This window comes from Elephantulus edwardii, unplaced genomic scaffold (genome assembly GCF_000299155.1).
Source record: "Elephantulus edwardii isolate Elephantulus edwardi_28Jun2011 unplaced genomic scaffold, EleEdw1.0 scaffold00048, whole genome shotgun sequence".
NCBI lineage: Eukaryota > Metazoa > Chordata > Mammalia > Macroscelidea > Macroscelididae > Elephantulus > Elephantulus edwardii.
Genome location: NW_006399798.1, coordinates 1,852,846 through 1,868,123, shown reverse-complemented (window position 1 = coordinate 1,868,123; position 15,278 = coordinate 1,852,846). Strand labels below are relative to the sequence as shown.

The following is a 15,278-nucleotide window of genomic DNA, read 5'->3' as shown; positions in this document are numbered from 1 at the left end:
CCATGCACACGCCACCACCATGCACTACACCTCCATACACACGCCACCACCGGGCACTACACCTCCATGCACACGCCACCACCGTGCACTACACCTCCATGCACACGCCACCACCGTGCACTACACCTCCATGCACACGCCACCATCGGGCACTACACCTCCATGCACACACAACCACCGGGCACTACACCTCCATGCACAGGCCACCACCGGGCACTACACCTCCATGCACACGCCACCACCGTGCACTCAAGGACACGTGCTGTCACACACACCACTGTGCCCTACACCATCACACGCATAGCCACACACTGACAGTGAGATGGGAACATCTCTGTGCACACACACCACCATGCACACACATCTTCGTGTTCCACACCATCACACAAACAACCACACAGTAGCGGTGAGATGGGGACTTCTCTGTGCATGTGTGGCCTGAACCGTGCAAGCTGTCTTGGATGTTCTTTGTGGAGCCTGCAACACTGTGGGTGGTGAATAAACAGCCATGGAGTGCAGTCATCTTGTGATTCAGTGCTCTCCATGCTGGCACTGGAGGCCCTTCATTGTGGTGCCCGCAACCCTGCCCAGCCAGGTGACCTGTGTCCCTGCTCTCCCACAGACCAGTGGCAGTGGATGAAGGGCACAAGAGACCAGGAGTGGGGAAGCCCTGTCCCTCTGTCAGTCAGCAAGATGTTATTCATGTCCTGCCAGCATTTTAGGAGAAAATACTGTCAAATATGACATTTACTGGGCACTTTCCTTTTTCATTTTGCTGGCTCTGTGTAGTATGTGGGCTCCTGTGACTCTGCAGAGCGTGGGGACACTACAGTGAGCCCCGCAGCTCACCCCAGGCCATGCGCCTCCTCCTGCAGTCTGTGTGTAGTGCGTCTGCTGCTTGTGCAGGTGACTTCTGCCTTAAGAAGTGCAGATGGCTGAAGCCCCGTGCGCCCCCACCTCCCTCACCATGGAAAACACTCTCAGCAGTTTGATCTTCATGTTCTCGCTACCATTGATTAGTCCTTCGCTCAGCTATTATTGATTGTGTTCTCATTACGTGGAAACCTGCCAGGAACATGACACTTTCTGTAGCATAACGTTCCCCATCACGTGTTAATATGCTGTGTGTGGTGTGGACCGTGTGCTGTGTGCGGTATGCACAGTGTCGTGTGTGGTGACATTGTGCTGTGTGCGGTGTGCTGTGTACATGGTACAGTGTGTCCCGACATCCCGCAGTGTGTGGTGTGCACACTGTGTGGTATGTAGTGACATCCTGCTGTATTTTGTTATTTCACAGCAGTGGTCAGCCTCAGGCCTCTTTATCAAGAGGGACAAGAGGTGGGTCTGCTTTCCGTCTGGCTGGGCTTTAGTTCTCTGCAGAGGAAGGTGGGCGAGGTGCCAGCTACAGTAGTTCACTGACAGCAGGGCAGCACCCCGCCCCGGGAACCCTGGTGTCATTTCTCACACCAGTGCACTGTGTATCCTTTCTAACTCTCTCTGTCCCCAGGACTTAGACCTAGGAGCTGGAGGACATGTTTTTATAAATACTGAGCTGTTGCTTTTCTTTATTTTTCAACGTAGAGTGTTATTCATCTTTTCCCAGTTAGTGGACAAAAGTGGGCAAACAGTTGACTCTCATTGTGACCTGCACTCCGGTGACACCCAGGCCTGGGAAGGTGGGCATCCCCACCGGCCCTCGGGCTGCTGTGAGTTGCTGGTTTCTCCTGTTTGCCCACTATTGTGTCTACAGTGGACGCTTGGTTAGCCATGCACATTCTGAGCCTGGGTCCCAGCACCTCACACACTTTTCTGTGGCTCCTGGTAGGTTTTCAGAAATCAGCTATGTCAGTCCTATGTTGTGGCATCAGTGCTCTTCCTTAAGGTTTGTGTGGTGGGACGTGGGAAGGCTTTGTGCTCACCAGGACACGGCGCGCTCCCTTTCCTGCCCCACGGCACCTGTCGCCCACCCTGAACTGTTGGGAGGAGCTGAGCAGCAGCAGTGACCATGGCATTGTTGGTTCCTCCCTCGGGGCGAGCTGCAGTTACGTACACAGCCCCTTGTTGCGGTGATCTGTCTGGCTTGCCCTCCCTCACTAATGCTGTCCTATAATTACCAGAGATTTATAGTCTGTTTAATATCTGCTGGTGCGAGGCCCTGCTCATTATTCTTGATTAAATTCTCTTCCTCTTTGGGAGTGTTTCTCCCCTGTGCTAACTTTGCTTCTGCTTGTCACAGCCCAGGAGAGGAACACCCGCTTAGTGCCGTGATGGGGGAGGCGGGGGCGCTTCATGGAGAAGAGAGCAGAGGTGGGGGCAGTGGACATCATGGAGGGAGGGGTGGACTTCAGATTAAAGAACAGTCAAGACAGGTGGACATCAGAGGGTAGAGAGTAGTCGGGGTGGTCGACTTCATAGAAAGAGAGCGGCCTAGGGTGGGGGATGGGGGCTTTCCCAGGGTCTGCATGCAGGGTGCTGCTTGAGGACAAGCCCCAAGGTCCCATGACTCGGCAGGACAGACGGCCTCCACACCCTGACTTATGCACCCACACACACCCTGTGTGGGCTGGATGTCTCTCTGGGTCTCACTGCCCACTGCCCAGGCCCCACGCTTTTTAACCTCATTGGTCCCCTGCCTCTGTGGGTCTCACTGCCCGCTGCCTGGGCACCACATTGGCCTGGCCTGGCCTGGTTTGGTCCCCTGCCTCTGGGCTTTCTCTCTGAGACATGAGCAAACCTCCAGGCGATTCTAGAGGCACTGTCAGTGATGAGGCTGTTAGGAAAATACCCTTTATTGGAAGTGTGGAATTTGATCTCTGACAGCAGTGGTTTGCCCAAGGACACTGTCTGCCCAAGGAAAGGAACAGGCAGAAGAGCTCCGTAGAAAAGGGCCCATTTCGAGTCCCTACTCAGATGTCGTGTCACTTTCTCTGTTCCCAGCACCCTGTCCAGCCCTCCCCACCCAGGGTTGTGAGTGAAGCTCCCACTGGGGGAGATGAATGAGCCTGGTAGGTCACTTCCCTCCCACCCTCAAGGCCAGTGTTGTAAGCTCTGTGAGGAGGTGGCCCTGTGACCACGCTGTGGGGCCTGATGGTTTGTCGAGAGCACATGTAGGCACAAGGGGGTGCAGGGTGAAATTGAGTGAGATGAAGGCGATGGCAGTGTATGACAAAGGGCTGCTTAGACATTGTCATTCGTTTATAAACACCTGTGAATGATTGTATGGGAAATTAGGATTTGTAAACCTTACTCAAAATAAATTTTTAAAGCACGTCACTCAGTGATTGGAGGCTCTTGGAGGTATGAAGATGGTGCAGGTTGCACATTTCTAGCCGGCAAGGAGTGGGTGCTGGTGCGAGTGACCCGCGTGTCCGAGGTCAGCTGGCTCCACTGCCGTGCGGTGTTGGTGTGCTGATAGATTGCCAGACCGCTCTTCCAAGAGGCTCCCAGTGGCCACTAACAGCCGTCCTTCAGCATAGCTGCTGAGTGTGCTAACCGTCGGACACCCAGGCTCCCCTGCACAAAGGTGAATCGATCAGATGGAAAGCGTTTGCTATACTCTTTCACAACAATTCGGACAGCAATAACTGCTGCCTTCATAGAATCATAAACCAGAAAGTAGCATGTGCTCCAGGATGGGGGTTCAGTGCTGCCTCCCAGTGGGGTGTTGGTCCCGGCTCTGAGTGTGCTGTACAGACACATACACACACACCTCTCCCTCCCTCCCTCCCTCCCTCTCTCCCTCTGTCTCTCTGTCTCTCTCTCTCTCCTGGTCCTGGCTCTGAGCGTGCTGGCCATTGTCAATATCCCCTGTCCCTGATGAGTGCTGGCCTTCTGTCCTCATCCTGCCCTTGGACTAGAGAGACCATGGCCAGTCCCTGTCTGGCTGCACTGGCCGGCCGGTCACCTCTCGCAGGGTCCCAGGCCTGCGGGCTTTCCTGAAGCCGCCTTCCTCCTCTCTTCCATGGGGCAGTTAATGGACTGATGACACCGGCCTGCCCGTGAGCAGCCTTGCACGTGGTGACCCCACCACCAGGGCTCCATCATGGGTGAGAACTCACTTGTAAATAGCGTTTGTGGGAGTTCTCAGGCACGTGGGTACACTTTGTGGTTCAAGGGCATAAACCGTGGCCTCATGGCGGTGGGGCTGCATTCATGAACCTCAGAAATGGATCAGAGGCTCCAAGAAAGCCCACAGAGAAAGACTCTCAAGGAAAAAATAAACCTCTTCATGCCCGCTGAGAAGCAGAAAGCAGCTTTCAAAGCCAGGGTTGTACTAGAAAATGTATGTACTAACTTCTAAATAAAACACTAAGAAAGACCTTGAGCATACTAATTGAAGAGCGGAATATCCACGCTCTCCCTAAATAATGTTGACTGGGGCTTCGGGAGTGACAGTGTCAGAAGGGCAGAGCCCAGGGTGTGTCCCCAAGGCTGTGGGGTCCCCAGGGGAGTGCGTTCTGAGAGGTGTGGGGGTCCCCAGGGACGTGTCTCCCGGAGGCGCGGCTCATGCAGAGGTGAGCGAGGACTCACCTATCGGAGTGACCCTGGACGCTGGTGGTGCTGCTTTGGTCGCGCAGGACCCGGGCCGGGTTAGCAGCCGCTTTGTAAGGGGGACCTGGTAGGTTTGTTGGGGGAACCTCAGTGCGGTCTCAGGGAAGAAATGACCGTGCTCCCGCATTTTATTTTCCAGAACTACACACAGTATATCCCACTGTCCATCTATGACCTGCAGACTTGGATGGGCAGTCCATCCATCTTCGTCTACGACTGCTCCAACGCCGGCCTCATTGTCAAGTCCTTCAAGCAGTTTGCCCTTCAGAGAGAGCAGGAGCTGGAGGTGAGCCCAGGTGGGGGTGCTTCCCAGGCGGGCAGGGGGTGCTGCTTCCCAGAGGCTCATGTCCTTCACTGGGATGGAGACCTGCTCACAGCACTGAGGGTCAGAGGGTGCGCTTGAGGCCAAAGCAGCAGGCAGTGCCCTTTGCCATCTAAGCATCCACTTAGGGATGGCATTGCGAGAGCCAGCTTGTATCTGGCGACGTCCACCTTGGAAGCTAAATGTCAAGGTCAGCAGACACTCAGGTGAGGAGCAGTGGACCAGCCTCTGGTCACTGACTTCAGCCCATCACCATCTCAATCATTGCTCCAGCTGCTTTCTGTGATACTAACGGGGACCCAGGGTGCTAAACGAAAGGGACCTAGTGCCGTGGGGCAGAAGGAGCTGGCCTGGTCAGCGGATCACCCACTGACTGCTCCTGGGAGGAGGATGGACCGGGCTCCCGTGCCGGCTCACAGCCTCGGGAACGAGGCCTCAGTGGAGGGACAGTGAGCTGGAATCGACGGGGTGACAGTGGGTACAGCAGAGCTGTCACAGCCGGGAGAAGCTGTGTGGTGCTCCTCTGGACGTGGTTGTTTTCATGACTATCTGCTGTTTGAGTAAAACAGTGGATTCTAAGGGAACTGTAAGAGGCAGCTTCCGTTCCGGACCTCCATCGTGTGCTCGCTGCACAGGGGTGTGGGTAAGATGAGGCCCCGCGAGGGCTGGCGGGCTGCGAATCGGAGCAGACGAGCCTGGTGCGCGTCTCCTCGGGCCTCCGTGTCGCTGTTCTCTTCGTATTTCATCAGAAGATACTGCTGAAACAATCAACAGTCAAATTTGAAATTCTATTTAGTAGAATATAAAATGAACATTTCTGCAGTTTAATATCTCATGTTTATAAATTAAGTCCTTATGCAGATGACTATCTAAGAGTGACACATAATAAAATGCCTTTTTTCCTAAGAACCAAGCCAAGTACCACAGGTCCCTCTGGTGCTCTCTGGAGGGAAAGGGCCCCTTCTTGCTGTCAGACGTTTCACTGGGCTTGCCCGGGGCAGGTAACCCAAGGGGCCCAGCAGCCTCACAGCAAAGCAGGAACACCTTGCTCAGATCCTCTAAGAACTACTCTGGGGAATCTGCTCTGCGTCTGTGGTCCGAAGAGCCCTGCCTCATTTGTAGACCTGGCCGTAAGCGTACTTCAGCCCTAAGCGTGTCAAGTCCAGTGTGAGTCTGTCCCATGCAAGGAGTTCTAGTTCTGTCGTGCATTACATGGACGTCTGTTTAACCAAAAGGCTGGTGGTTCGAATTTGCCAGCCACTGCCCAAGAGAAAGATGAGGCTGTGGCCTCCTGTAAAGATGCACAGCTGTGAAAACCTGATGGAGGGTGGACTGCGGGGCAGCGAGAGGCTTCCTCCTGGCACTCCACAGCACGTCGACGCACACTGCCCCACGCGCTCCATGGCACGTCCATGCACACTGCCCCCACGCGCTCCATGGCATGTCCACGCACACTGCCCCCACGCGCTCCGCGGCACGTCCACGCACACCTGCCCCCACACGCTCCATGGCACATGCACGCTCATGCTGCCAAGGGTGCATCAGCCAAGATGCTGCTCATTTCACACAATTTGCATAATCTTTTTGCGAGGAATGTGTTGAATTGACTCGCTCAGCTCCTCAGGAGATCACGTGCACAGGAGATGCATGGGTGGCTTCCTGATCAACGTGGTCCTTAACTGCTTCCTTTTCAAAGTGACAGTGTAGATAGGCTTGTGTTTTTCCATTACAGTTGCTCATATTGGCTATTGTTCAGTTGGTCTCTTGCATAAGCAGCGGAAATTAAAATCATGAAATTGGCTCCCAGCTAAGATCTTCAAGTTCGCTTTAGTCATTTCACTATCTGTAGAAGCCTCAACCCTGCACGCCCTCTTAAGTTTGTTCTTTTGAAAGTCCTTTTCCTCTCTGTGGTTCACCAAATTCCTTGTCAGCTTATGTCTCCTGTTAGTGCTTTGGACTGGAAATGGGTGGTGACTGTGCATGGCTCAAAATCGGTCAGTAAATGGTTTAAGGCGTGTGATTAAATGTAAGAATGATTAAATACTGTGCACAGAACAAGAGCTTGGAACAGAAAGCCTGTTTCCCCGATAGAGGCTGCTCGCTGTAGCAGCGATGTGAGTGACAGCAGTCTGCAGAAGCGAGTTCAGCTCCCTGTTCTTGGCAAGTGGCCTTCCTCCCCGCTTCTCCTCCAGGGACGTTGTAGGGAGAACGGAAGGCAGCTTGCAGCTGGCACAGCACCAAGCTAGGGACACTTCTTTGCCACTCTGTCATGTTCTCTATGCTTTTCCTTTTGTCCTGTTATTTTATCGTTAGAAAATTAAGGAAAAGTGATTTGAAAAGTTTTAAGAGAAAATGCTTTCAAAACTTAATATGTTTTTGTTAAATTAGTTTGTGTACCAGATAAGCATGCAGATTGTAGCCTTTCAGTGAATCTACCCCATCCCGGCTGAAGCTCTGTTACTGAAAATGCACCTACAGCCGGGTCTGACCTGGAGCCACCTCCCATCAGTTTTCCAAGGCTGTAAATCTCTAGGGGAAGATCATGCCCACCTTCTCCGAAGATTACCTGGGGGGTTCGAACCACCCACCCTTCACTTAGCAACAGGACACATAAAAAAACTATGCCATCATGTCTCCTGCTGCTGAAGGGAACATACTTTTAACAGCTCAGATCTTCTGGTGAGAATTCTCCTGTCTGTAAGTAATCTGTCTGTACGACTTCTTGACTTTGGTTTTAGATCATCTGTGGATTTTCCGCTGTGATACAGCCGGCACCCACATCTCCCCGTAGAGGCTGCTATGTAAAGACTGCAGGGGCTGTGGGGGCCTGTCAGTGCACACGTGGCACTTGAAGTTCAAGGGAGTATTTGTCTGCAATTATGAATTCTGGAAAAGTTTGCCACTCAGTTATAACTCACTTTATTTGATTTCTCTATATTTTGTAACTTTAAGTAATATTCTTACACATTTTAAAAAATTGTTGAAAATGCACGCAGAAGACCATCCCCACATGACTTAGCTGTATGGCAGTGGTATCAGGGACCCAGGCTCTTGTCATCCCAGGCTACTGGGGGACAGTCGTGTTTTATCCTGACGGTGGCAGTGTGTCCACCGTGGCTCCAGTACTGCCTCCATCTTTGAGAGTAAGGAGGGAGCAGTGCTCACTGTGTCTGTATCTTTTCAGAAGAGCAAATGTGTTCCAGGAAACAGCCCTGCCACCCCCATGGCTACCCCCGTTCTCATGGGAGGGGCCCAGGAGCCTGGAGTGGAATGCTTCCTGGCCCACCTGCTGGTTCGTGTCAGCCCCAGGTCTTCATGATAGCACATCTGGTCAGTCCCGTGGGACTGCAGGTCTGGACTGTTAGCACTGAGCAGTCACCACTCCGACTGCTTATCATGGAAGAGTAGGTGAACTTGACCAGTCTCCCACCTGTTCCGTTGGGTCTGCCACTAGTGTCCCATGAGACCTGCATGCAGACGGGAACCACAGAAGGAATGTGGTCTTAACCCAGGGCCTGTGGACAGTGAGTTGGAGAGAAATGAAACTGTTCTAGAGTATTCATCAGGGGCACTACCCCTCGTCTGCGAACTAGAGGAAGGCTGTCTCATGAACTTTCCCAGAAGTGGTCTTCAAGAAGCGCCGTCCGTCACCTGCCCCCGTGGACATGCCACTTGGACATTACCCTGCTCACCTGCACCAAGACGGCAGGAACCCGGGTGCCGGGGCCGGCATGGACCTGTGCTCTCTCTCAGTGGCAAGCTCAAGTTAATAATGTCTGGAGATCGCGGGCCATGACCCCTTTTCTAGGACAGAGAAAGAGGGGCTCAGCTGTGCCCCAGAGAGGCCCAGGACTAAGGGCAATGCCTGAGTGGACCGTGAATGCGCAGTGGCGACAATGGGGACCTAGGAGGGCACAGGGCCTTGGAAGGGGAGATTACCTCGAGGGCATGAGGGGCTATCTAGCCCCAAGGCCCTAGCTTCATACCCAAGAAAGCAGTTGCTCAGCCAGAGACCAGGACATCTGTCTGTATGCCTCCCATGTCCAGGTCCCAGGGCCCTGCAGGGTGTCTTGTCCACCTCATCTGTGGCCACCTGAGTTTTCCATTTACTCCTCCCTCTGTCTCTGGTGACCGATGTGACCAGGGGCCAGCGTGCACACACAACTAGCCAGGCATTTACTGTGCCGGCCTCACAGGCAGCCCTCTGCCGTGCACACGGGAGGCCGGCAGCTCTCTGCACCCCCTCATCTGATCGTCTGGGTGTGCAAGAAAAAAAGTGATTTCTCTGCGTGAAACATTGAAGAACCCTGGCCACTGCCGACAGGAAATGAAACCCAGAACAAAGTGGCTGTTAACAGACCCCCCCCTTCCCAGACCCGCTCTGCTTCCTTGCAAAGTCTCGCCGCCAGCCTCCTAGAGCCGTCCTTTACCCAATTAATGTGGCGATTAATTATGTTTTGTCTCATAGTCTCTCTTCTGCGCTTGTTGTCGGCTGTAATTTAGGACCTTTCTGTAAACCTGTCACAGCGCCTCTTATGAAGTAGGTGCTCAGGGAATATTTATAGATCTGACTTGATAAATAAGTACACTTCCAGACACCCCACCTCCAGTCATCGTCATTAAGAAGGCCTGTGCTGCATTGAGCAGGTTTGATCTTGTATTGATTTGTATGACAAAGAGCCCCAACTCATGAATAGAACATAGTATTTACAGCCGTAGAAGGCAGAGTGGAGCCTTCCCGGCCGAGTCTGGGAGTGGAATTTTTTCCCCGTTTCATCTGTTTTCAGATGTCTCTAGAATGTACTCGGCACCATGAGATATAGTCGCTGGGGTGGGGTGTCTCAGTGGGGGACCCGCTAGGCGGTGTGTTCTCCAGGAAGCTCAGTCACGCGTGTGTGCACTCATGCACACAGCCCTTCGTGCCCCGTGCCTGCCTGGACACGTGCAGACTCCCATCCACGCTCGCAGCCCTGCACACACATCTGCACACATACGTGCACACTCAGACCTCTGTGTGATGACAATCCCAAAGACCTCTCCTTCTAGGCGTTGCTCTGTGTGGAAAGTCCCCCGGAGAGGGGCCATCCCGGAAACAGAGGCCAGGATGACCTGATGCCTCAGCGGACGGGTGGGGACTGTGGTGCTTCCTGGAGGCTTGCTGAAACCACCCCTGAAATCAGGCTGTGTCCCCTTGCTGCTGCTGCTGGTGCGGAGACCGTGGGTCACCAGGTCCTGTCCGTGCCAGCACTGTCCCTGGTCAGCAGCCCCTTGAGGCCCCCGTCACAGGGTCACGGAGCCAGCTCCGTCGTCAGACTCGGTGGAGTGCCTCACGCCTTGCAGAGCAGCTGATGCCGCAGGAGCACAGCCTCACCCCAGGTTTATACAGCTGGGCTGTTGGGTCGCATCAGCTGCCTTCCTCGGTGTCACCTGTGCGTGCCCGCTGCTCCGTTAGGGGCACTGGACCCCACGGTGGAGTGAGAAAGGCAGCATCACCATCCTCACGCGGTCACTTTTGACAGCCTATGGGTGGCAGGATTCCTGAGTGCCCCGACTTCATGTACTCACTGAGCGTAATTGGCGAGTGGGATCTGGCTATCATTTCTAATTAAACCACATCCCTGAGTTGCAGAACCATTTCAGAGCGTTCTGCGTGCTGTGGAATTGCTAATGGTGAGATGCCTCTCAGATAACAAGCTCTTCCTTTGGCTCAGCTCTGGGGCGGTTGTGCCAGCCTGTCCTTCCAAAGGGCCCTCCAGCCAGCGTCCGTGGGGCAGCTCATCATACACGTCCTCACCTGGTGAGACGAGGCCCTTGTCTCTCGGCCTGGATCACGGAGTCCCCAGTTCCAGGCCTACCTTGCTCCTGCTGTGTGATCTTCGGGGAGCTGGGTGCTAACGGAATGCATCAGCCACCCTGCAGCGAGATGAGGAGGTCCCTTCCTAGGAAGATCTGGCTCCAGGGGCAGTTGTCATGAGCCAGAAGTGGGGTGTCCCTTCTAGAAACACTGTGAGCCCCTGGGGCCAGCCTCACACACAGGCAGTTTTTGAAGAGCAGCATCAATTGAAGGGTCTGAGTTAGGAAGCAACCCAGCCATTAAAATAAATATTTTGTATTTTTGTTTTAACAAATTTAAAAAGCGAGTCATTCATGGAACGCTGTAGCAGGGCGTGTTTCATATGAGCGTCACTGATTTAATTATCCTTGAAGCCTAGCTCTCGCCCACTCTCTCCACCCCGTGGTGTTGAGGAAGAAAGGTGTCCTGCCAGCAGGTGGGCTCTGTCAGTCACGGGGTCATTCTGTAACTGGGGTAATGCCACTGTCGCTCCTCGTCCACCAGCACCAGGCCATGTCCACTAGGCCCATTTGAAGTTAATTTCTAATGGCCATACTTGGGATGCAGTCTGTCTACATCTCTGTCCCATTTTCCTTCTCTGGACGTCCTTGACGTGCCGTACTGGGCCCCATGCCCGGCAGGTTGTGAGTGCAGGTGGAGTGAGGCGGTGTGCAGTTTACAGGGTCAGCCTGCCTCCCTTCGCCGCCTCCTTCTGACCCTGTCCCTCTCTACCTTAGCCCCTGCCTGTGTCCTCCCAGCCCTCCCCCAGCCCCTCCCTCCGTGTCCTCCCAGCCCTCCCCCAGTCCCTCCCTCCCTGTGTCTTCCCAGCCCTCCCTCAGTTCGTCTCTCCTAAAGGTGACCTAGGAGAGGGTGGTCTTGCTGGGAAACTTTCTCTCCAGAGTCACTGGCATTCAGACGCCTGGTGGGAAGGCTAACAGAGAGTGAGAGGTGGAGCGGCAGCCAGGATTGGAACTGACAAGAGCAAGGACTTTTTGATTCCTCCGCTCAGCGCTGTGATGCCTTGGCCTCCATGTGGAGGCCAGAGTGGTCAGCCCTGGACATCTTCCTTTAGGAGGACAGGGGAGTGTGGAGCCTGCCTTTAGCAGAAAGGGCTGATTATTTCTTTTTTAAATCATCTCCACCTTTTCTTAGACCTTGTGTGCTGGATGATGGTCATTCTGTTGTTGAGGTCAGCTGCTGGGGCTGGTCTGAACAGGAGCAAGCCCACTGACCCCAGTCCTGCTCCACGCCATCATGACTGGCACTTGGTCACTGTGTCTGGAGGGTCTTCCCCCCTTGGGGTTCGCCACCCACCCTCCACCCTCAGGGCTCCTTCCACCTCCCACCCTTGCAGCTTGTTCCTCCATCCTTGAGGGTCACCCCACCCTCGGGGCTCGCCCTCTGGGCTCACCTCCCACTCTGAGGGCTCACCTTCTACCCTCGAGGCTCATTCCCTACCCTTGGGGCTCAACACCCCTCCCCCAGGGCTCCCTGTGAGGTGTGTGCCTAATTCCTGGTGCCACCACACAGTCCCCTTGCCCTCCCCGTCCCTAACCCCCTCCCTGAGCACAGACATTTGCCCCCATCAAGCACCTGAGTCCTGTCCACACAAGCCAGGCAGCCCATCCCCAGGCGAGGCCCCTGCTTGCCCTCCTGTCACCTCCAGCAGCTTTCCGTGACTCAGGCTGAAGAGGCCTTGGCAGGACCAGGCTCAGCCCACCTCCAGCCCAGTGGGTCCAAAACTCATTTCCTGTGGAGCTGCTCATCGAGCCGAGGAGTGTGGAGCTGCCTGCCTCGCCGTGCGTTAAAGCGCCCTCCGCCCGAAGCGGCCGTTTTCATTAGAGTTGGAATTGTATTTATTATTAAACATAGTAGAAATGGGTCTGGACCTCTGTCTGATGTTCCTGTCTCAGAATAGGTTATTGAAAATTTGTAACTTAAATACCTTCCCTTTGAGGCACTTTTTTACGTGAAAGCAAGATTTTCTCTGCAGCAGTAATGGCAGCCCGCTGCACAGCGTGCTCAGTCTGTTAGAAAGTGCGTGTGGTGACCGCCGGGGAGGGGCCGGCTGCTGGACATCCCGCATGGCTGCTGACAGAGTCAAGAGCAGGAGAGGAGGGCACTTGGAGATCAGCTCCCTTCTCCAAGGAGGGTCAGTGCTGTGTGAACCCCTGCCTTAACCCAGACGCGCGGTGTTCAAGGGGCTCAGCTCTGCCGGGGTTTTCCTGCTGGGCAAATCATGTCAAGTTCTAGATTAGTAATAAGAACCTCGTCATCCCAAAGCCACCATTGACCCATCAGTGCGGACTCATGGTGACCAGATTTCCCAAGGCCTTGACGCCTAAGGAGAGGAGGTGCCCCTGCTTCCCCCACAGCACAACTGGAGAGTTTGAACAGCCATCCCGTTCAGTTAGCAGTCCAGCGTATAACGATGATGCCAGCCAGGCTCTGAGTGGGGAGAGGGGTCTGTGTGACCCTGTTCTCTGTGTCCCCACATTGCATTTTCATTCTCTTCCCAAGTCATGACTGAGGGTCACTAACTAAGGAAAATCCTGTCACTCTGCCTGTTCCTCGTGCACGTCCCCCTGATGGGGGCAGGCACCTCAGCCAGAAGGACTGGAGGTCCACCTCTGAGACTCCAGTCCTTTAAGGCCCTGTGCGCACAGTTCCACCCTGACGCCATTGGCTCGCCAGGAACCAGCTGGGCTCCGTGGTCAGGTGCCACCCAGCCGCAGCCACAGGGCAGGACCGCAGGGCTGGGGGCCTGGTCCTCAATGAAGCAGGTGGTGACATTGGCTCACGGTTGTCACAGGAGCGGGCGGAGCTGCGTGCAACACTCCCTCCCTGTGCATCACGCTTGTGACATGTTCCCGGTCGAGTGCCAGCAGTTCTTGTGAACCTCCCTCCTTACTGCTCAGAGTGATGGCAGACGGCGTGGGTGACCGAGATGAGCGAGTGAAGCAGCGTGAGGACCGGGTGGTATCAGTGTGTCAATGTCTGCAGTGTGACAGCAGGAGTTTGTGCATGTGAGGCCTTGGGATTTCTTGATGGTCTTTGGGAAAACTAGACAAGCTGGGATTATTCCTGGTGGATTCAGAAGTCTTCTAGCAGACCCAAAACACACACTGTTCAGAAAGCTTTCATTTGGATGAGGTTTTTGTTCCATCGAAGTAGGATTGTGTCTGGGTGCTCCTGATGAGTGGTCATTAGCTAGGGATCGGCCGTCCTCCAGCTTCCCAGCCAGCCCTGTGGAGGCTGGTGGCCCCTGGGTCAGTCCAGCACATGGTGGCCCCATGTGTGCTGAGCGGAGGACACTCTCCAAGCATCGTGGTGGTGCATCTGGCCTCCCATCCCCTCCACAAAGAGGTTTGGGCTAGTAGAAGCAGGAAGACTTCCCTCCCCCAGCCCACAGTGCACACACACCTGAGCAGAGAGCACCTGTGGTCTGTCCCTCTCCGCAGCCCTGGCTGCCTCTCTGTCTCTGTGTTTCCGGGTGATGGGTATGTGGGCTCAGGCTTGCACATGGTTGTGCAGGTGGGGTTCCATCGGGGACCTTTGCTTCGTGTCCTCTGGATACACATCCCTGCTGTTAAATGCTCCGTGTCACCGAGATGGAGTCACACTGGAATAAAGACTGAGGGAAGGGTATGTGAAGTGACTAGAAGAGACCCCTACACAGGGCCCAGGGACACATGTGACACTGGTGTCTTACTAAAGGGGACCATCACCTTGGCCAGCGCTCACCCTCGTCCGTCATCCAGGGTAGTGGAAGGAGGTGCTGTGGCAGATCTGGGGTCACCCTCCAGCTGTGGTTTGAACACGCTGGCTCTCCTGGGACCTGAGAATGCACACGACCCCAGACCACCCACCTTTACGCCTTGTTCTGCAGGTGTGTGAGGTGGGAGTTACTCTCTCTTCCGGCATGTTCTCCCCTAGGTCGCTGCCATTAACCCAAACCATCCGCTTGCCCAGATGCCCTTGCCGCCGTCCATGAAGAACTGCATCCAGCTGGCCGCCTGCGAGGCCACCGAGCTGCTGCCCATGATCCCCGACCTGCCCGCTGACCTCTTCACATCCTGCCTCACCACACCCATCAAGATCGCCCTGCGCTGGTGAGTGTCTGCTGTGCCCCTACACCTGAACGAGGCTTCTTCCCACCCACCTCCCCAGAGCCTCTGGGCCAGGCTCGTCATGTTACCTGGGTCTCTGTGACACTCAGGAGGTCACTTTAAGAGCTAGAGAGGCAGTTCTGCCTGCGGCATCGTGTGTACAGTTGATGGCTTTGTGGGTTCTAGAGCGCCCCCCAAATCCTCGTTCATTCTGCAGTCTGTCCTTGTACTGAGACAGGTTGTTACGCATACGCGACTCTCCTTAGAAACACACAGCTGTTATGGAAAAAGCCGTCCTTTAATTTCTTGCTTGACTATAATCTTTCAACTTATTCTTAATAATAATAGTCTTTCATCAAAACCTTAACAGTGAATAAAGAAAGTGCCTCCTCCTGCTCCTCCTGCTCCTGCTCCTCCTGCTCTTGCTCCTCCTCCTGCTCCTGCTCCTGCTCCTGCTCCTCCT

General features: G+C 54.6%; 1 protein-coding gene across 2 annotated transcripts in view; it reads left to right on the top strand.

Moving 5' to 3' along the window:
- The window catches only part of RPTOR (regulatory associated protein of MTOR, complex 1), a 285,559-nt gene that overhangs the window by 150,096 nt on the left and 120,185 nt on the right, over positions 1–15,278 (top strand). For both annotated transcript variants that reach the window (XM_006886162.1, XM_006886161.1), the window contains exons 5-6: positions 4,691–4,837; positions 14,643–14,818. In XM_006886162.1, the coding sequence (XP_006886224.1) occupies positions 4,691–4,837; positions 14,643–14,818 (323 nt within the window). The remainder of the gene's footprint in view (positions 1–4,690; positions 4,838–14,642; positions 14,819–15,278) is intronic.